Source organism: Hyperolius riggenbachi, chromosome 8, assembly GCF_040937935.1.
Source record: "Hyperolius riggenbachi isolate aHypRig1 chromosome 8, aHypRig1.pri, whole genome shotgun sequence".
Classification (NCBI taxonomy): Eukaryota; Metazoa; Chordata; class Amphibia; order Anura; family Hyperoliidae; genus Hyperolius; species Hyperolius riggenbachi.
In genome coordinates, this window is record NC_090653.1 from 142,566,414 (window position 1) to 142,589,961 (window position 23,548).

At 41.6% G+C, this 23,548-nt stretch overlaps 1 protein-coding gene across 9 annotated transcripts in view; it reads left to right on the plus strand.

Annotated features, from left to right (window-relative positions):
* The window catches only part of TENM1 (teneurin transmembrane protein 1), a 1,180,670-nt gene that overhangs the window by 884,313 nt on the left and 272,809 nt on the right, over positions 1 to 23,548 (plus strand). For all 9 annotated transcript variants that reach the window (XM_068251163.1, XM_068251165.1, XM_068251162.1 and 6 more), the window contains one exon: positions 646 to 913. In XM_068251163.1, coding sequence (XP_068107264.1) covers positions 646 to 913 — 268 coding nt within the window. The remainder of the gene's footprint in view (positions 1 to 645; positions 914 to 23,548) is intronic.

Below are 23,548 nucleotides of genomic sequence, written 5' to 3' on the forward strand. Positions count from 1 at the left end.
ATCTGTGCGGCGATTGATGCTCATGGAGGCAGAGCTACAGCTCAAAGCTCTGCCTCCATTAGCAGCAAAATCCATGACCAATAAAGTTTGTAGAGGAGATTTGGGGGGTATAAACCCCTCGTTTTGCCGTGGGGATGCAGCTGTTTAGCACTATCTATAGTGCTTTACAGTAATGACATGCTTTCAGACTCACTTCAGAGTCTCTTTAACACAAGTAGCAATTTTGGTGATGATAGCATGTACGGGGGTCTTGCTGTTAACCCATAAAATCGGCCCAAATTATGCAAAAAAAATACACAAAAATGGGAAATTACAGTTGCGGATTACTTTTACATATGAAATTATAATTTTTGCCAAAATTTGGAATTGCGATCTGAAGTTGCGGTTATGCAAAAATATGCTCATCACTACTAGTTATTTCTTTGGCTTATGTCCTGTGACATCTGCCAGCCATGAATTAGTCTGACTTAATATGAATTTTAATTTTGGAAGATTAGTTATCCTATTTCTAGTGAACATACCTTCTCCAAAGTTTCCATAGCAATTTTGTAATCCAGTACGCAATATAAAAATATGCCAAGGTAAAAGGTCATGGAATTGCTTGGTATGATTGCTGTCTAACATTTTGTTTACTTCTCTTCATAGGTGGTTCAGGAAGACATTTCAATGCCATCCAGTTTCCTGAAACTCAGCTACATGAGCAGCCGAACGCTTGGATATAAGAGTCTCATACATGTTATTCTCACCCACGCAACCATCCCTATTGGCCTAAGTAAAGTGCATTTAATTGTGTCCGTAGAAGGACGACTTGTACAGAAATGGTTCCCTGCAGCTGCTAGCCTGGTGCATACTTTTGCCTGGAACAAGACAGATATTTATGGCCAGAAAGTATCTGGTTTAACAGAAGCATTAGGTAAGAGTTGATTCTTTTAATTATTTTTGTTCTTTCTTGTGAAATTAAAGCAAAATTGTAAAAATGTGCTTATTAAGTGATATACATGTACAAATATGGGGGGTGGAAGCAATAACTCGCATGCTGTTTTGTTTTTTTATTATGTAGTCAGTAGGTATTCTAATTCACAATTTAAAATCTCTGTTTGTTGTACATAGACACAGGAAGTCTGCCCCCCCCCCCCCCCGCCACACACACACACACACACATTTAACTTCCCTGATCCTCAGGGATGCCCCTTCTGTCAGCCAGGACCCTCTTCATCTTCACGACTGCGCTCCCCTCTGTGTATGAGCTTGGCTGAACTGTGCAGGCCCCAGTGGGTTTGCGCCTGAGCAGTAGCACAGAGCTGCACTTGCACAGAGGAGAAAAGTTATGCATGAGTGGCTCCCTACTGCTGCACAGACACAGGTCGTATGCAGTTCAAGTACACAGAGGGGAGCATTGCCAAAAGCAATCTTTGAATGTAATGTACAAGCTTGTTTAGAGGCCCCCAGCGTTATGGATGAGGGATGTATGAAGATTGAGTCTTTTTTTGTCTTTAAGGTATACGCATAGTTGACTTTTGATGACATTGAAAACTGGTGCCCACTAATCCTGTCACCTGTATTACACAAATAGGGATGTTGGCAGTGTGCCAAAGGGAGCAGCTTAGTGAGGGACGGGGGGGGGGGGGGGTTGTTGTGGTGGTGGGGGGAGAGGGAGGCGTAAGTTTTGTTCTACACACATATAAAAACACAGCAAAAAAATTACTCTTAAAGGACTTACATATGTAAACATATGCATATGTTCAGTGTGACCTCCTGACCTTATTGACATGAGTTAAGCACGTCTTGGCTTGTACTCTGAACTATGAGGTGGGGCAGTGACACAGAAGAGTGCACAGAGGAGTGGTGTTATGAAGGACCGGAGGAAATGGGCAGCAACAGGGCAGACAAAGAGGAAAGAGTGCCGCCTCTTCCTGTGTCATTATCTCCAACCGCAATGTTTAAGATGTTACCGACGGCAGTTGCAAGATACCACTGACCCTGCAGATAGGTATGTTAGCCTTCAACTCACATACCGCTGCGGTCAGTATAGATTGCAAATTATACTTAAAGTAACATGATGAGATAGACAAGTGTATGTACAGTACCTAACACACTAATAACTATGCTGTGTTCCTTTTTTTCTTTCTCTGCCTGAAAGAGTTAAATATCAAGGATGTAAGTGGCTGACTCAGTCCTGACTCAGACAGGAAGTGACTATAGTGTGACCCTCACTGAAAAGAAATTCCAACTATAAAACACTTTCCTAGCAAAAAATGGCTTCTAAGAGCAGGAAAGAGATAAAAAAGGAAAATAGTTCATAGATCTTAGCTCTAGCATACTTCAATGAATGTGTCATTGAGCAAAAACCTTAAAACAGTTAAAACTTAAAAAAAGTAAATTTAATATTAAAATAACACTGTGGAATATCTTAAAAAGCCATTTTTAGGATAAGAAAGATAGATACAATCATTTATTTCATTAGTTTATTTTCACCTTGAGTGTCCTTTAAATGTTTGTAGTTTCATTGTAGTGGCTTTTTCAGTGTAAGTCTAAAAATCTGTATGTCTGCAATCACTTTTGAGAAATCTTTGTAATTTAATATGTAGCTGGCAAAGTGCCACATGTTACACAGCACTCCACACCACAGCTATGATGCTGTGCTAATGAATGTACACTTTATTTGGGCAGTTCCCCAACAGCAGTCATGTTTGTAGTGTTGGAATTAATTGTGCTCTAGATCTAATAAGACCATCTGATTAGGCTAATGCAGATGAAATTTTGAATTCACATCAATTTAATATCAGTTTCACATCAGTTCAGTTTTCAACTTCATTTGATCAGTTTATCTTCTGGATTGTTTCATTTCATTGTCAGGTTGACTTTCTTCTACTTTAGACACCATTCGTTAGTATCAATGGGCCACATTCACTAAATAGTGGTAAAATGATTGTGCACTGCAATTTTACAGTGCATTATAGATTATGGCCCAGTGCCTAGTAACAATGTACTCATCAACTGAATTCATGCTGCATGCAATCTGAAACAAACTGATGTCGAAAGCCCATGTCCTGCTGAAAGTGTCTTCAATTTCGCATCAGGTATTTCTGACAGCAGCCGAGATTTATAATCGCTTTGCGTTATCACTATTGAGGGCAGATAAAAGATAAGGCACATAAACCAAGAACAGTGGTAAAACGTCATTACTATTATGCTATACCCAGTTCAGTTAAACTGGCTTATTTCCTGCAGATTCAATCATTTTAAAGGTCTGTTTGAAATGTATTCATTTCCTAGAAATCAATAAAAAAAATCTGGGGGCTAGATTAAGCTATAATGGGATCCGACACTTTAAAAAAATGTCAGTTCCATTAGAGGTTATTAACCAGTTCTGTACTGCCTCTAGCAGTACAAAGCCATGTTAAGATGCATGATGTGCTAACGCCGCACCACCTAAATGATTCAGTCCAGTTAACTAGAAAATAGATTCCTTGGTTAGCTTGTCCTCTGATTGATGTGTATATGGACACATCATATATGGACATTTTTTTTTTTTTTTCCAACAATAAATTTTTATTATACACCAATAAAAAAATTACAACAGTTGTAGTAAATGGTACATTTAGAGGTGAAATTATTGACATACATTGTGAAGGATATTCAGCAATAGGAGATATTCTTATCCTCAACTGGTAAACTAGGTCCACCTACATCCACTAACCTAATCCGGCTGGATGAGGTGAAAAAAGTCACTCAGTAGATTTGTGCTACTGGAGCAGTGGCTTATTGCCATCCAATAGCTTAGATTGCAAGGTAGATGTCATAAGGATAAATTTGTCTTGATATATAGGTTTCCTTAATAATTTAGGTATGTCATATAATATACGATTCTCTATACAAGAGGTGAAGACGGTTTGTATTGACTGATGTCTAGTACACTAAATAGTCTCATTAAAACATGTAAAACCAATAACACAGAAAAACACTATAACAAAACCTTCTATCTGCTTCTAACTCAAAGTTTTCGAGTCTTTATGAATGTTCTGATTGTGTACCCGTTCTCTTGGTGGAACTATCTGTATTGATTGGTTTGGTAGTCATGTAATTTGCTCTCAGGTTTGTCTCCAGGATCATATTACGCTTGTAATAGGATAATAGACATTGGAATTCAATTGGGTCAGAAGATTTCCAGGAGGTGGTAATCATGTATTGTGTTGCCATAATCAGGTGACAGATATGCATCTGTGAGGGTAGATCTATTTTATCTAGGTCTATACATAGAAGAGCTAATTGAGGCGATAATTTAAAATCAGGAGAGATATTTCGAATGATATATCGTTCTGTTGCAAGCCATATTCGTTTTACTAGAGGGCATTCCCATAGCATGTGAAGAAGGGTTCCAGTGTGTACCGAGCATCTCCAACATAAGGGTGATGCGTTATGTGTAAAGGAAGCTAGTTTCCTAGGTGTGAGATACCATCTAGTAAAGTTTTTTATAAATTGCTCCCAGTGTGAGTTGCACCTAGATAGTCTAGCTAATTTCCTGTTTGCTTGTAGTATTTGGGGAAGTGTTAATTCCATATCTAAGTCATACGACCATATTTGAATATATTTATTCAATGGTGAATTGGCTTGTGTTATTAGTTCACTGTACCAAAGGGCTATGAGTCCTTTTATTGGTTTAGTAGAGTTTAGAGATGTAATTATTTGATTATTTAATTCTGGAATAAATATTTTTCGCCTCTGAAATATGCTGGTTATTCTGTAGTATGTGAAGGCATAGCTTAGGGGCAGATTGTATTTAAGTCTGAGATCCTCAAAGGATTTCATAGTAGAGTTGTTAAACAAATCATTTAAGTTATTTAGGCCCGCTTGTAATAAAGGCAGTATGTTTATATCTAATAATAAAGTTTTTAAAGTAGTAAGGGGTATTCTAGGTCTGGAGGTTGACGTTGCATGAGGAGGGTGTTTCAGAAAGTGTTCCCATGCTAATAAGAGAGATTTAATAGTTGGGAATTCCGTTTTAGGTGGTTTATGACCAAGGAGCATACTGGCGAGGATGTCTCTTAGGGGTATATCTAGAACGTCAGCTTCTATGGAAGTCCATTTTTTCCCAGTGTTATTGGACCACCATGAGTGAGCAAATTCTAAATTGCATGCGTAATAATATGTTTCCATATTAGGTAGCCCAATTCCGCCCTGATTTTTAGGGAGTGTCATGATATTATAGGAGATTCTTGATTTTTTCCCATTCCAGATGAAATTGTTTATTATTTTTTTCAAATCAGAGAAGAAAGGTTTTTTTATTGGTATTGACAGAGTTCTGAACAGATATAATACCTTCGGAAGCAAAAACATTTTAAACGCTGCTAACTTGCCAGACCATGATAACAAAAACTTTGACATTGTTTTACAGTCCTTTCTGAGTTCTGTTAGTAAAGGGAGGAAATTGAGGCTAAATATCTCATCTGTCTGTGCTGGTAGTTGGACCCCTAGGTATTGTACCGCCAAGTCTGCCCAAGGGAAATTAAACTTTTCTTTAATAGCTAATTTTATTTCGGGAGGGATGTTTAAGCCTAAGATATATGATTTGTGTTGATTTAATTTATAATATGATATTTTTGAAAACAATTGGAGTTCTTTAACAAGATATTTTAAAGATGATAAGGGGTTTGAAATGACTAGGGCTACATCATCGGCAAAAAGACTTATGACATGTTTATTGTTGTTTATGGATATTCCTTCTATATTTGGGGAGCTTCTAATTTTTTGGGCTAATGTTTCCATTATGAGTACAAAAATGATAGGGGACAGTGGGCAGCCTTGGCGAGTGCCATTCGTGATTTCAAATGAGTCAGATAGTATGCCTGCTGCGTTAACCTTTGCCGAGGGGTTTGTATATAGAGCCATGATTGCAGTGAGTATGGGGCCTGTTAAACCAAATTTGATTAACGTAGCTCGTAGAAATCCCCAATGAACTCTGTCGAACGCCTTCTCAGCGTCCAAAGTTAGGAGCAGAGAAGGCGTTCGACAGAGCTCAATGTATCTAAGGATATTAATCATGCGTCTGGTACCATCAGGGGCTTGTCTTCCTCTCGTAAAGCCTACCTGATCTGGAAGAAGAAGATCAGGTGTTATATTCATTAAGCGATTCGCTATCAACTTTGCATATAATTTGGTGTCAGAGTTCAGGAGGGAGATGGGCCTGTAATTAGCAGTGCTTTGTTGGTCCTTCCCCTCTTTATGAATCACCGTTATATTGGCTTCTAGATATTCCTTGGGTATCTGTGAGCCCAGCATAAAAGAATTAAATAATTCTGTTAGGATGGGAGTCAGGATGTTAGAGTGGGTTGTATAATATTCATTTATAAAGCCGTCTGGGCCTGGTGCCTTATTGCATTTTAAAGAGGAAATGGTAGAGGCTATTTCTTTATGAGTGAAGGGAGAGTTTAGTTTTTCTAGTTGTGAATTCTGCAGTTTGGGTAAAACAATTGAAGAGAGATAATTATTGATTTGTTCTTCCGTTGGTTGCGGGGTAAGCAGATCATTTCGTAAGTTATACAGTTGCATATAATAATCTCTGAAAGCATTAGCTATGCTTTTAGGATGTAAAATGTTTTGTTTAGTAAACGGATGTAATATAGAGTGAATCATGGATTTAGCTTGCCTAATTTTGATCAGGTTTGCTAACAATTTACCTGCTTTGTTACCTTGGGAGTATTTGCAAGCATTAATCTTTTGAAGATTGCGTTCGTACTGGTACAGCAGTAAGGCACGTAGTTCCTGACGTTCATGAAAAAGCTGTTCATATAACTTAGGGTCTTGTGTTCTTTTATGCTCTTTTTCTAAATTTTGGATATTATTAATTAATCCCATATATTTTATTTTCCTTTCTCTGTGAAGTTTGGCACTTTGCCTAAGGTATAGTCCTCTCATGTAGGCTTTATGAGTAGACCAAACTGTAGCACTGCTAATTCCAGGTGTTTGGTTTAAATCAAAAAACTCCTGTAATCTTGTTTGGAAATATTTGATACTAGCGGGGTCTCTTAGAATGCTTTGGTTCATCTTCCATTGTCTGGGTTTGGATATACCCGAAGCATCTTTAATAGTCATCTGGATTGGAGCATGGTCAGACCATGTAATATTTCCTATAGAAGTCTCTATAGTGTTTTGGAGAAATGATCTGTCGATTAAGAAAAAATCTATCCGTGTATGAGTTTTATGTACTGCCGAGTAATACGAGTAGTCTCTTTCTGACGCATGAAAGATTCTCCATGGATCTAAGAGATTGTTCCATCTTATGGTTTTTCCTAATAATGGGATAGGTGATGCCCTAATGGAAGATGAGTCTAATGTAGATGCACAAGCGTTGAAATCTCCCCCTAGTATCAAAGATCCCTGTCTGATTTTGTCAATTTTTGTCATTAGTTTTTGTAAGAACTGACGTTGGGAGTTGTTAGGTGCGTAGAGAGTAACTATGGTAAACAAATTACCGTTGATTTGACCCACAAAAATAACAAATCTGCCCATTTCATCGGTTACTACAGAAACAGGTAAGACTTTAAGGTCCCTATGGAAGGCAATAAAGACACCTCTCTTCCTTTTTGAAAAAACACTGTGGTATATCAATGGGAAATTGAAATTATGGCAGTATTTAGTATCTTGAGATGTCAGATGAGTCTCCTGGGCCATCAATATTTGAGAACCAGCGGATTGGGCGTCTTTCCATAATAATCTCCTCTTAAATGGAGAGTTCAACCCTCTGGTGTTGAGTGAAGTAATCTTAATCGAAGGAATTTTATCCTGCATTGCTCATTATAATGGGAGGAAGAGGTGGGCTGGAAATAACCTGAAGAGAACTGAGAAATAAATCTGTGTTGTGCCAGATCTTAGGACTTGTTGTACATATAAGCAGATATAGGTATATCATATTAACTTCCATAACCACTAACAACAGATGGTATAAGGAAACAAAAAAAGAGAAGTAACATATGAAATAAAAAAACACAGAAGAAGAACTAACTGAACACTATAATTGTAGAATATAAGTTCTGAATTCTACAAGATCCCCTGGGGTATTGCAGTAACGTGTACTGCAGAAAGGAGATGGGAACTTCACTAACTTGGTGAAGTTGGAAGGTTTGTGTGAGGAAATTGGCCATACTCAGCTTCACGATGTAACTTCTTTCCAATCAGCTGTGATTTTTGTGGATAGTGGAGGGTTCTTAGTCGATGAAGTTTGATGATTCTCAGGAGGCTGTTCTGGAATTTGGATCTTAAGTTGGCGGAGGAGCTTGTATCCTGCATCAACTGATGAGATGGAATAATGCTTGTTGTTGAGCTGAAAAGTTATTTTAGTTGGGAAGCCCCATTTATATTGCACCTGGGCTGCCCGAAGTGCTTTTAAGAGAGGTTGCATGTTTCTTCTTTGTTGTAAAGTGACTTGTGACAAGTCCGCATATAGCTGTAGTTTAGCATAGGGATCAGGGAAAGTTCCTAGTCTCCTTAAGGCCAGCATTAAGTGTTCTTTCACCTGATAAAACAGGAAACGCACTATGACATCCCTAGGGATGTGTTCAGCAAGATGAGGAGGTTTTGGGAGGCGGTGAACTCTATCAATAGTCAGTTCAATTGGAGAGGCTTCTGGTAAAACTGCTTTAGCCAGGTTTGTCACATAAGCTCTTAGGTCTCCCTGTGCTACAGATTCTGGTATTCCCCTGATTTTCAGATTGTTCCTTCTGGAGCGATCTTCCAGGTCGGAAGCTTTCGATTTCAACCACGAGATATCTTTGGTCTGCTGGTCAGAGGTGTCTACCATAATATTATGTTCGCGGACTAATTCGCATATTTTGCGTTCAGTGGTATCCACTCTGTCTCCCAGTGATTCTACTTCTTGTTTAAGTGAGTTATTCATTTGGGAGAATTGGATCATTAAATCTGCTTTGAATGAAAGTAAAAGTTCCTTCAGATATAATTGTGAGACAGCTTGATCCGTAGCTGGAAAGGCTGTTATGTCTGTAGGCTGTGTGACTGTTTGTTGTGTCATGTTCACTGCGCCCCCAAGGCCTACCTTATTATTTATGTTTGTGGACACCTCCAGACGAGGTCGTGATCTGGCCGGGCTGTTAGAAGGAGATAAGGTCTCTTCTGTGTCTGGTAACGGAGAGGAGAGCTCTGTCTGGTGATCAGGTCGTGACCCTGCTTCACTGGGCTCTGCAGGATTGTTTATGAGGGGTCGCTGAACAGCTCTGTCCTGGCTGGGAGGCGGCAGCTCATCGCCATCTTGATTCCTCCTCGCTTGCCTGTGTTGTTTCTCCGTGAAGAAGTCTGTTAACTTCTTCGGCTTGAGCTGCTGATGTTTTCTTTTTTTTATCAGCTCTGCCTCTGTGTCCATGTTCTCCGTCATCCTGATGGTAATTTCGCAGCTGTGGGCTTTGATTTAGAGCCGTTTTAGGAGCTGAGAGTTAGGAGCTCAGGGCTTAGCCGTCCGTCCTGGTCTCCGTCGTGGCCACGCCCCCATATATGGACATTTTAACTCCACTGAAATTCATGCCAGCCCATTTTATGTACTTCTGCATAGAATGAGTAGGGGTTACCTCTCTGAGGAGGTATCACTCACTTCTAGTCTATGTGACAGGGTTACCTCAACTCAGAGTGAACAGAATTTGTTTACATGAAGGACACTGACTGTAGAATTTTTTTTTGAAACAAGATGATAAATGATTAGAATTTCTGTCATGTTGCTATCTATACATACAACTAGCAACCAATACAAAGACTGAGGGTTTTACAGGTCTGTGGCAAATCCAACACAGTAGATTTATAAAACATAGCTTTAAATCATAAGCTTAAAAAAGGTCAATGCACATAACAAATTTCATAAAAAGTCCATATGTCAGCACATTGGGTATCAAGATAATACCTGATGTGTGTCTCGCGACCTTTTAAACGGTCGCTTTTTCAGAGTTGAAGTATTGAAATTTCATTTTTTTTGAATAAAAAACATCTATAATATCAAAAGTAGAGACAATTAATTTGAGTAGGCAAATAAATTGTTTACATACATTTTTGTACTGACATGTTTGTCCATCTGCTTACAAACGTGTCAGTACAAAAATGTATAGATGTTTTTATAAACCTGTTGCCACAACTATTGAAACGTCAACGCTTTGCCTCTGAAGAAGCGATCATTCCAAAGGTTGCAAAACAAACATCAGGCTTTATCTTGATACCCAATATGCTGACATATGGAGTCTTTATTAAATTTGTTAGATGCATTGACCTATTTTCAGCTGATGATTAAAAGCTGTATTTTATACATCCTACTGTGTAGGATTTGCCTGTAAAATCCTCAGTCTTTGTATTGGTTCCTTGTCGTATGTATTTTTTATAAGAGGGCGGTCTATGTACTACTTACTTACGACTACTACTTATTACTACATATTATGTTGTTATCTATGTTTTTTCTTCACTTTATGACCAGGGGATTAGGCTTACCTCAGCAGGAAGTGAGAGGAGGGTATGTCACTGGAGTCACAGAGAAGCAATAAAAAACTGACAGCAGTTGAAACATTTCCCTCACTCTGTCTAATAGTACTAAAACTAAAAGGTTTATGGCTATTTTAATAGCAGGAAAGCAAGATACCAGTCACAGAACATCTGGATTCATTTTAGTGACAGGTGCATGTTGCAGGTCATGTATCAAAAGGTGTGTTAAAGTAACAACTGTCTCTCTAGATCTCGGGTCAGTGGTAGCAAAACTGTGTGTGTCATTGCTGATCCTAACGTTTACAGAATATATGATTTAGTAATAAGCACAATGTGTTGAAATGCAAGGCCTGATAATAGCAGTGTGGTAACTGCAGAAAAAAAGTGCATGGGTTTTATACAAAATCTTTAGCATTGAGCAATAGTATGGGGGTGGTTCTCACCAGTAACTTCTGAGAATCTGAAATGAATGAAAGAGATCAAGGGCCCAATGGTGCAGTATCGCTGGGTATGAGATGGTGTCTTGAAGTAAAAGTGGAAAAAAGAGATGTAGAATTCCAGCTCTCAAGAGTACTGCAGCAGGAGATTGGACATGTCTATAGATGAATTAGGTCCAGGGCTGGCGCTACCATAGAGGCAAAGTGGGCAATTACCCCAGGGCCTCCGACCTCTGCTAGGCCCCCAGGTGGTCTTTCTGATTTTTCCCATATGCCTGCATGTTTAGCTCAGCTGCAGATCCATCATGTGCTCCCTCTTCAGCCACGCTGCCTGCCTCTATGACCTTGTGCATGTTATTTATACGTAACATGTGCCGGATGGAGGAGACACAGGCAGCAGGGCTGAAGGCAAAGCACAGGATGGAGCAGCTACAGATAACAATAACAATAACAATAATATTTATATAGCGCTTTTCTCCCTGGGGACTCAAAGCGCTGTGACCCTGCATTATGCAGTCTCAAAGGCTCGGGAAAAGAGGTGAGTTTTTAGCCTTTTTTTAAAGCTGTCCAGAGAAGGAGCCTCTCGTACTGATTGTGGAAGTGAGCTCCATAGAGTAGGGGCTGCATAGGAAAAGGTCAGAGCACCAAATGTTAAGTGTATCCTGGGAATAACCAGCTTCATCTTGTTGACAGAGCGGAGGGTGCGTGGAGGGGCATAAAGTTCCAATAGATCCGCTATGTATTTGGGTCCCATGTGGTGTAGAGCCTTGAATGTAAGCAGGCAGATCTTAAAATTGATTCTCCATTTTACTGGCAACCAGTGAAGAGTTTGCAGTACTGTTATTACAAGGTAGCTGAGCTACACAATGTACGAGGGTCATGGGAGAAGTCTATGCAAGACCACGAGGGGCAGCAGTCGGTTCGGGGGCTGACTTCGCTGGGGGGGGGGGGGGGTTGTAGGGGGACCCCGTAGTTACTTTTGCCCCAGGGCCCCTGTGTGGCTTAAACCGGCCCTTATTATGACTGTAAGGGTGCTGGTCCCTTTAATTGCGTGCTTTAGCTAAGAACACATAGCAAACGTGGTAGAGAGGAGGAGAGGCAAGGCTGGTACTGCAATTAGGGATAGTTATTAGCATTCAAGTAAAGTCACTTACAGTCATGGGTATAGATGCAGGCTAGAGCGGACTATGTGGGTGCCACGTCTGTGGCACCCTACATAGGGGGGCACAGACCTAGCACCCACTTAGTCCACTCTAGCCTGTATCTGTACCCATGACTGTAAGTGACTTTACTTGATTGCTAATAACTATCCCTAATCACAGTGCCAGCCTTGCCTCTCCTCCTCTCTACCTCTTGAAAAAGAAGCATTATACTCAAAAAGATGGGTTACAATACTTGCTACCACCATCAGAGCCTGTAGGAGATTACCGTCCCAGTTCAGTTTTCCGGGTCTGCCGTGTGGGAGCTGGTTGGTCGCTCTCCTTGGAGTTTTCCAGGGAATACTTAAAAAACCTGAGACCCCTATCAGAGGTGTAAAGGCTAAACAAAACACTAGTGAAGGGTGCCCGGGATCTAGAATACTCTTAAAACAATTCAAAAAGGCAAGGCAGTGTTGATGTTACCTCTCCTGAATAATAAGTCAATATTATTGTTAAAAGTATTCATCCAAGTACTTAAAAAAGGACAATGCATTTCAAGGATTCTAGCCCGCTTCTTCAGCTCAATACAGTTCACAGTGTGTCTGTGTGTATAGCTTTGTCAGTGACAAATCTCACACTGACATAGCTATAGACAGGGGCTCTGTGAACTAAATTGACCTGAAGAAGCGATCTAGTGTCCATGAAATGCATTGTCCTTTTTAAGTGCTTAAATAAATACTTTTTACAATAATATTACTGTAGTTTAATCTTCAGGAGAGGTAAGATCAAACCTGCCTCTTCTTTTTAATTTGTTTTATAGATCCCGGGTGCCTCCACTAGTGTTTTGTTCAGCATTAAACCTTATTCCAGGCACATATCCAAGGATGGGGAAACTCAGGTCTATTTTTGATAACATTGCCCATCAACCACTGGCGCCAGCATGTTCCTCGGTCCTTGTACGGTAACCTTATGTGGTTAAAGCAAACATGCAATTAATTACAAGTAATAAACTATGATGGAGGCTACAAATAATAGCTAGAAGAAGTGCCATGAACAAAAACTATGTTATATATTACACACATCCTTTCCCAAGCAGCAGGGAAAAACAAACAAGAAAACTGAACAAAAGTCATCGTACAACAAATCTCCATTCTGCTCTCATCTTATCAGGCTGAGGTCATTCTAATCCCTGTGGAATAAGGATGTATAAAATAAATGCCTGGAGGTGTCTGTGGAGCCCAAGCTTAGCACTGAATACTACAAAACTGGTGCTTTAACAACAATGTGCTGAAACCTGAATGTGTTTTGTAGGCTTGTTATTTTTGGAAGGCCCTGTGCATAAATGACCCCCATCCTGCTATCATATTTGCAATTCTATTCCTTTAGCCTCTTCCTCTTGACATGAAGGCTGTCATGCAGCTATTTTTACCAAACAGGTTACCAGAGGATTGCTCTTAGAAACTGCAACGTTCTTCATTATTCTTGCACTTTGTCATATGTAAAGTCTGGAGCTGGCAGATTTATTGCCAGCCTTAATTACAAATTCCTTTAATCATTTATCTTATTATAAGTTTCTTTAATGAGCAGCTTTTGGAGGTGGAATATGTTATGTTACAGCATAACCACCATTTAATGTATTCACGGAGACTTCTGTTTAAGACTATATTTGGCTTTAATTATATTACTTGTCAACATGCTTCAGAAAGGGATGACTGCCTGATATGTATATTTTTATTAAGCATGTTTTATCTACAGAATTATAAAACTCATTAACTTTCTCAGCTAACTAAAAACTTAAACATAGTGTTTCTTGGCTTTACTCAATGCATAATATGTCATTATGGCTAGAGATGCGCAATGCCTTATGAATTCTTTCTGTCCAATCCAGTAGGAATTTTCAAGACCATATTACGTTATTCAGGATCATGGCCGGGCCGAGGCATAGGCTGGAGAGGCTCCAGCCTCAGGGCGCAGTGTAGGAGGGGGCGCACAATTCATTCAGCTGTCATTCCTAATTGTGCCTGAAGCAGAAAGAAATAAGAAAAGGGGATACATGACAGTGACTGCAAGCCAGATAACTAGATATTAAGGTGTTGGGGAGGTTGTGGGCCCTGTGGCCCTCTTAGTCTAATAGCAATCAGTGTGTGACAGCTGGGGTGGGAGGGATGGAGGGGCGCACTTTGGTGTCTCAGCCTTGGGTGCTGGAGGACCTTGCCCCAGCTCTGTTCAGGATATCCAATTTTACATGAATTATCCTGATTTTAGCATCAGTCTGGCTTCCTATATCTACAGTTAGATCAATAAATATTTGCACAGAGACAACTTTATTTTTTCAAATTTTGGTTCTGTACATTACCGCAATGAATTTTAAATGAAACAACTCAGATGCAGTTGAAGTGCAGACTTTCAGCTTTAATGCAGTGGGGTGAACACAATGATTGCATAAAAATGTGAGACAACTAAAGTATTTCTTTAAAGGGAACCTAAACTGAGAAGGATGTGGATTTTTACTTTTAAAATAATACCAGTTGCCTGACTCTCCTGCTGATCCTGTATCTCTCATACTTTCAGCCACAGCCCTTCAACAAGCATGCAGATCAGGTGCTCTGACTGTAGTCAGACTGGACTAGCTGCATGGTTGTTTCAGGTGTGTGGTTCAGCCACTACTGCACCTAAAGAGACCAGCAGGTCTGCTAGGCAACTGGTATTGTTTAAAAGGAAACATCCATATCCCTCTCAGTTTAGGTTCCCTTTAAAAAGACTGTTATAAGCCAACAATTAAAAAATAAAGAGATACTTACCTAAGGAGGGGGAAGGCTCTGGGTCCTAAAGAGCCTTCCCGTTCCTCTCCTCATCTTGTCATTGCTGCGCTGGCTCCCCCGCTAGCAGTCTCTGACTCATGGGTTGGAGACTGCTCTCTTCAATTGTGGGAGGGCTTTGGAAGTCATCAAGAGCACTCAGGCTCCCAAAGACAGGCAGCTCCATACTGTGCACACATGAGCACCCTCTCTTGCGCATGCACGGTACAGAGACAACCGTCTTCGGGAGCACTCGGGCTTCCAAAGACTGCCGATGCCTCCCGCAGCGGGAGATTTAAAGAGAGTCTGAAGTGTCCTAAAAATGAGGTTTTTACTTTAAAAACTTCTGTAACATAATTGCCCCTATTTAAAACGCCTCATCTCCATGGCTGAAAAAGCAATAAATCACACCAAACTGTCTGGGGCACATCGCGGGGCTCCTTCCACATAGTGGCAGAGCTTTAGGCTGCAGCTCTGCATCTACACGTGTCCATCAGCGCGGATCGCCACCTCTCCCCGCCCCTCTCCATCTTCTTTCACTGAGAGGGGCAGGGGAGATGTGGCGATCAGCACTGATTGACACGCATGGAGGCTGAGCTACAGCCTGCAGCTCTGCCTCTTTAGGGCAGCAAAATACACAACCAAGAAAGTCGTGGATTTTACCAGGGGAGTTTGGGGTGATGTATTCTTTATTCAGCCACTGGGATGCAGCGTTTTAATAGGGGCAATGATGTTAAAGAGGTTTTTAAAGTAAAAACCTCATTTTTAGGAGACTTCAGAGTCTCTTTAATTAGAGGAGCCTGCAGGGGAACGAGGGGATGAGTTGAGGAACTGGAAGGCTCTATAGGACTCAGAGCCTCCCCCTTTCTTAGGTAAGTATCTGCTTTGTTTTTTGTTTTATTTTTGGCTTCAGATTTACTTTAACACAATTCATTTCAGGGACTCATCAGTAATTGGACAAATTAAATAATGTGTATTTCTGATACTTGGTTGAAAACCCTTTTCTGGCAATGACAGTCTGTAGTCTTGAACCTATGGACATCACCAGATGCTGGGCTTCTTCCTTTTTAATGCTCTTCCAGGCCTTTACAGCAGTAGCTTTCAGTTGCTGTTTGTGGGCCTTTCTGTCTGATGTTTAGTCTTCAACATGTGGAATGCATGCTCAATTCAGTTAAGATCAGCTGACTTGTACAGAAACAAAATTAGAAAAAAGATGTCTCTGTCCAAATATTTATGGACCTTACTGTATATATTGCTGTTTATTTATATATTATTTATTTTATTTATTGTTTTTATAAAGTGCCAACATATTACGCAGCACAGCGCGTTTATTGGTATGTAACCCCACCCTCCCAGTAATATTTAGCCTAGGCTATGATGCCACAAAGCCTTCTCCTCCAAGTGCACTCTGGGAGACCAGCTGTTCTTTCTGCTCACTTCAGAACACACAACAAACAAACATGTAGTGATGCAAATCATGAGGGAGAAAATAGTTTGCCACTAAATGCTGCAGGGCGGATTCCTCCATAATACACCATTCAACTAAAGATGTCACCTCCTGGGATAAATTGAAGAATGAAAATCATGGGGTGGTAATGCTTTACAATGGGCAAACACTGACTAAATCATTTATAAAGTAACATTGTAAAAAAGAAAAAAAAATTCATCCTTTTGTTATTTTCAGTAAAGTTCCTTTTTAGAGGACTTCCAAGGTGAAAGCACAAATCTGTTTTTTACTCACCTGGGGCTTCTTCCAGCCCTTCGCAGCTGTCTCAGTCCCTCGCCGCAGCCCCGGTCCTCCTTGGTGTCCCCGCAGGTCACCCATAATGATGGCGATCCACCAGCAGAGTTGGCTCTTCTGCGTCTGTGCGGGCACTCAGAAAACCTGACCCCACGGTGGGTCGCCATCATTGCGGCCAGCCAGCGGGGCACCGAGGAGGACTGGGGCTGCGGTGAGCAGTGAGGGACTGCGAGGGGCTGGAAGAAGCCCCAGGTGAGTAAAAAATAGTGTGTTCACCTCGGAAGTCCTTTAAAGCTTTTACATTTGGAAATCCATCCCAGAGTAAAGTATTTTATCATGCAGTGTTGAGTTTTACTCAAGTCACCTGATACAGAGAAGATGCTCTATGGCTCTGTTTCAGTAAAAAGCACAGCAATTATGGCTTGTGAACTCAGGGATGAAAAGAACCCTGTACCAGTTCACACAATGAATGCTATCATTTTTATGAATAGTTAATTTTTCCATAGTAGCTTATTCGGATGATATGTTTGCACAGTGAAAGATTGTGGGGTCAGCAGTGAAAAGTCATGTACTGTAAATTGCAAAGTGGAAGTTGTGTCCTTTTCCCTAAGTCACTGCAATATATATATATATATATATATATATATATATATATATATATATATATATATATATATATATATATATATATACGGTGTATATATATTAAACTACGTTTTTGAAAACATGAGCAGACAACTAAAATTTCAGCTCAGATCTAAGTAACTGGGAGAGGCATTTGAAAAGTAGTGATTTTATTCAGATTGAAGGAATTAGCATCAATGGCTGGATCATGTTCTCGAGGAATGAGCATATACATAGTTTGATGATAAAGGCACACAGAAAATAAGATGACTACTTGGTTTCATGTGAGAGGAGATGCTGATGGCCTGGCAGCCAACTAATTCTCACTCACACACATCTCTCTGTCAGTGTTTAACTTAAATCTTGCTTTAAACACAAAACGTGACCGAACATAATGTTGTATCTTCGTGTTAAAAGGCACTTTTTCTTTGTTTTTTTTAGTTTTAACATTCAAATGCCATACTGAAAGGGTGAAAATAGTAGAATGATCCCTTTATTTCTTCATTGTGTTCTTCATATATAAAAACTGATCCTAACATATAAATCAAGTGTGTACAGCATGTAACGTTCTAATAATCTTAAAGGGCACCTGTGCCTGAATAATAATGATATAATGGAGGCTGGTAGGGGAGTTATAATCTGTGCTTTTTTTTTTTTTTACTGATAATTTTTTTTTCCTTTTTATTGTGTTTGAAGGTATTATGTTTAAGTGTTGTTCTAGTATAGTGTGCTTACTTATTACATGGCCACAACAGCGCTAATAAATTAGTATTAAAAAAAAAAGGCAGATCAAGCCTCTGATTCAAAAATTATTGAATCAGATGCAAATCTGTGCCACCACAAGCATACCCAATCAACGATTTTACCAATTTCAGTCGAATATTGGTCGATTATATAGATCAGACATGCTACAAGAAGTCGGGCCAACGTGGTCGATCAGGTGCACAACAGTAACAGCGTGTGATATCGGGATGAGCGATGAACATTACAGAACCCTCAGGACTGTTTCCCCTAATGTGAATGTGCCCGCCACCCATGCATTTAATACTTTATCTGTACGCTGTCTCCCATCATGGTCCGCATGCATCATCTGCATTGCCACTGGGCTTCTGTAGAGCATGCAACACATATGTGACATCACACCAGTGCCACGTGTTTAACCCCAGAAGCCCGCTTGCAATGCAGAAGATGAATGGGTACTACGGTGTGTGAGAGTGGACAGGTAAGGTATTAAATACATGGGTGGGGGCACATCCGCTTTTGGTTGCAATGATGGAGGCGGCGTCACAAGGCTGAACATTTCATGCTGAAAACTCTTGGGAAACGTTCTGCCAGTGTATGGGCAAGCAACAGATCTCTCTCCAATAAGATTCAATCAGAGAAAGATCTGTCTCTTGGTTGATCTGCCGATACATCGTCTGATGTGGACACCTCTACACCATCTTATAAGATCACTGCTAGCCTACCAAGATTTGCCATTCCCTTATATCTTTACAGAGACAGAACAATGAGCTATCTGATTAAGAGGATAGCTTAACTGATCTAGGACTGATCACTGATCTAGGAATGAGATCACTTTATTATAGGCATCAGCTTATGAGAGGGGATCGCATAGTGAACCGCTCCAAGGGACAGCCAAAGGACAGGGCTGTCCCCAGTACAGCGCTGCACTAGATCACAGTGCTGTACAACGAATAAAAATGGCAGTTTCTTTTTCTTTTACAGTCTGCCAGCAACGATAGCTGCTGGCAGACTGCTGACAGAGCGGAGCTCTGTCACTCAAGCAGGGATGTGCGATCCCCGCTAATCTCAGCTCCAGGACTTGGCGCCGATCAGCGTTAGGCGGTCCCGGGGGAGCCACCTTCCGGACATCGGCGTTAAGTGGTCGGGAAGGAGTTGAAACAGAATTCTAGACACTGGTTTTACATAAGCATGGCATAGGAGATGTAACTGCCTTTTATAAATAAAGAATGATTGTGAGAGATAGGAGAGCATTTCATAAAATAAAGAATTCTTAACCCTTACAGTGTAAAACAATAAAAAAAAGAGAAGCCAGATCTATGTTAGGCCTGGAACCCACTAGGAATTATTGCATTGCTTTTAATTTGCCGCACGCTGTGTGCAGCGATTCCTAGTGCAATTGCACATGTGATTTCTCGACGCTTAGAAGCGCTGTACAGTAAATTGACCAATCAGAAAAGCACCTGTGACCTCTTCGGGGGCGTGGCTACAGATAGAAACAGGAAATCCGGACACCTGTTAACATTTTTCAATTGTAATCGTTTGAACCCAAAAGCAAAACTGCTTTACAAAATGATTTTGCAGTGCTCATATACGTAGCATTGAGCGCAAATACACTAAAAATGCTACAAGTGCTTCTATTGTGATTACCCCTAATCTCAACCGCACTAGCGGGTTCCCCATCACTCATGCACTGGCAAAGCATTTTTGAGAATCATTGTCGATCCCAAAACGCTGCCAAAATGTGCTTGTGGGTAGTGTTGGGCGAACACCTAGATGTTCGGGTTCGCGAACGTTCGCCGAACATCGCCGCGATGTTCGGGTGTTCGCGCCGAACTCCGAACATAATGGAAGTCAATGGGGACCCGAACTTTCATGCTTTGTAAAGCTTCTTTACATGCTACATACCCCAAATTTGCAGGGTATGTGCACCTTGGGAGTGGGTACAAGAGGAAAAAAATATTTGAAAAAGAGCTTATAGTTTTTGAGAAAATTGATTGTAAAGTTTCAAAGGAAAAACTGTCTTTTAAAGAGAATCTGTATTGTTAAAATCGCACAAAAGTAAACATACCAGTGCGTTAGGGGACATCTCCTATTACCCTCTGTCACAATTTTGCCGCTCCTCGCCGCATTAAAAGTGGTTAAAAACAGTTTTAAAAAGTTTGTTTATAAACAAACAAAATGGCCACCAAAACAGGAAGTAGGTTGATGTACAGTATGTCCACACATAGAAAATACATTCATACACAAGCAGGCTGTATACACCCTTCCTTTTGAATCTCAAGATATCATTTGTGTGTTTCTTTCCCCCTGCAGCTATCTTCCACTGAAGTGTCAGGCTGTTTCTTCCTGCAGAGTGCAGACAGCTCTGCTTGTATGTAATTCCTCTGTATGTGAAAGCCCAGCCAGCTCAGAGGAGGATTTATCCAGCTTGTAAAAGATAATAGAGCAGAGAGAAGCTGCACTAATCTAAATAACACACAGGCAGTGTGCAGAGAGGGGCTTGGAGGGGGGAGATGCATCACAGAACCACAACACTGAAGAACTTGGCAGCCTTCCAGACACAGGCTGACAAGTCTGACAAGAGAGAGATAAGTTGATTTATTACAGAGATGGTGATAGTAGAACGTGCTGCAGTAAGCCAGAACACATTAGAATAGCTTTTGGAACTTGTAGGATGATAAAAAACAGGATGCAATTTTTGTTACGGAGTCTCTTTAAATGTGGAAAATGTCATGTTTCTTTGCACAGGTAACATGCTTTTTGTCGCCATGCAGTCATAAATGTAATACAGAGAAGAGGTTCCAGGAAAAGGGACCGGTAACGCTAACCCAGCACCAGCAGCAGCACACGTGATGGAACAGGAGGAGGAGGCGCAGGAGGAGAAGGCCACACTTTTTGAGACACAACAACCCAGGCCTTGCATGAGGACAAGAAGCGTGCGGATAGCATGCTTTTTACCGCCATGCAGTCATAAATGTAATAAAGATGAGAGGTTCCATAAACAGGGACCGTCAACGCTAACCCAGCAGCAACAGCAGCACACGTGATGGAACAGGAGGAGGCGCAGGAGGAGAAGGCCACGCTTTGAGACACAACAACCCAGGCCTTGCATGAGGACAAGAAGCGTGCGGATAGCATGCTTTGTACCGCCATGCAGTCATAAATGTAATAAAGATAAGAGGTTCAATAAACAGGGACCGGGCGGCAACGCTAACCCAGCAGCAGCAGACGTGATGGAACAGGTGGAGGCGCAGGAGGAGAAGGCCACACTTTCAGGCGCAACTCAGGCCTTGCATGAGGACAAAAAAATGCGTGCGCAAAGCAATGCAATGAGTAGTTTTCAGGACACATGGGCTATTCGGAGGAGCTATTCCCACCCCCACAATCTTCTACCTGTGAAAGGTCAATGGAACAGCCACAAATGTTGTGCCCGGATTCACAACCTTTTTCTGTGGAAAATGCACCTCGCACTGAAATGCAAGGCGAGGCCGAGGATGAACATGAGGTCAACAACTCAACATGACGCAAAATGGGGGCGGAACAGAAAGCTGCTTTCAATGTTTTGAAGGCCCTAATTGCCTCCGGTGGCCAGTTAGATGCATCATTCATCACACCCAAATCCCAGAGCAATGTGTGCAGGAATTTGAATCGCAGGAGGTGTACCGAGATCATCTGGACAAGTGACCAAGTGACCAAGTGACAAGTGACCAAGTGACAAGTGACAAAGTGAAAAGTGACAAAGTGACCAGTGACAAAGTGACAAAGTGACAAAGTGACTGACAAAGTGACAAAATGACAAAGTGACAAGTGACAAGTGACAAAGTGACAAGTGACAAAGTGACAAAGTGACAAAATGACAAAGTGACAAAGTGACCAGTGACAAAGTGACAAGTGAGAGGTTGTTCTGGGGAGCTCTACTCCACTGCACACAGTCACATATGAGGAGAGGTCTCGTCGGGACTGCTGATCCTCCTCAGCTTGCTCAAAGCCTTGAGGGTTCCTGAAGATCCTCTGCTTGGAGTTCGCCGGGGTTCAGCTTGGTGTCAGGGCCGGCGGCGTCCTCCTCACTCCAACGTGGCAGATCTTCTGTTGAAGGAAAAAAAAAACATTTTTAAAAGTCCAGTACCGCTTCTGAAGGACTCACCAAGAGATGCAGGAGCGCTTCAATCTAGCGCACCATCGCTCGCTGGGTGATGTCCCTCCCTAGGCGCTGGAATTCTACGCTGCACATGCTAGCATGCTTTTGCGCAGTGCCGAGGCGCATTCCAGCAGCTAGCTACCAAGCTTCTGTGGATCTGATTGGGCCACCATGTTGGATTTCTTCCAAGTCCTCCAAAATTTTGAGCAATCCACGTTGCTTGTGACTGAGTAGTGACAACTCTACAGTCAGCATTACAATACCACTGCTGTGTTTACTGAAGAAATCAATGTTGAAGATGGAAACCGCTGGCATGATGCAAGTGGGGGATTCTGAAGATGAAAACGATCAGCGTGATGATACCAACATCAGGCAACCTGCCTCAGGAAACGCTGGTCCCAGCTATGACAAAGAACAGGACGAGGAACAGCTGGAGTTGGAGCAGGAATTGGATGCCCCCACTGCCGAGGGACAGAGCGGTGCACGTTGGACTTCCACAATTTAGCGGGAATGGACAGCAGAAGAGGAAGAAAGTGATGCTGGTGACGAATATGGTGCATCACAACAATCACAACGCTCACAAGAACATGAAGACAGAGGAGTCTGGCAGGATTCTCTGGCACACATAGCTCAATTCATGCTAGACTGCATTGAACGCAGCCCGCGCATTATTCACTATTCATTATTATTCATTATTCTGGACAACACCAATTACTGGGTTTATACCCAGTTTATACAAACACAATGTTAAAAAACTGATTGAAGAAAGTGTCAGACAGGTCAAAAATGGAACAATTCCAGCAGGCCCTTGAGGATGGAGACTTTAGAGAGGAGATTGACATCCTCCTCCTTCTCTAGCCAGTTGTACGCCGACAGACTGACTTCAGCAAACCCAGGAGGACCAGGAGGGCAGCAAAGAACACAAGCTGCTGCTAGTGCCCAAAAGGGAATGGTATTGGCAGTGTCCTTGGAGTGGGAACATTTTCTGACACCCATGCAGCAGCCCACAGAACAGCAATCGGGCAGTTCCACGTCCTCCAACACCAATCGCCTGGAGAAGATGGTCAAGGACTACATGTCAGATGGCGTAGCTGTGTTGAACAATCCATCTGCAGACAGACGGTGAGTGTGACAGCACAGAAGGACCATGGCAACTCACTCATAGTACCACAGTTTGATAGTGCTGCCCAAAAAATTATATGGATCCGTGGACCCGGGCAGTACTGGGAAGTGGGAACGCAGATTTTAGTACCTAAACACACGATACAACATGTTTTCCGGGGTCGGACTCTGAGGCACATACAGATGGTCCCGATCATCATCCTCACCATACAACTCTTCTCCTGAGTCTGACCCACCCACCACCTCTGCCACCCCAACATCCCCAGACACAGACCCCTCATCGTCCTCAACATTAACTTGGGATGCTGGCCTGAGCCCGACCTCCTCCTCCACATCAG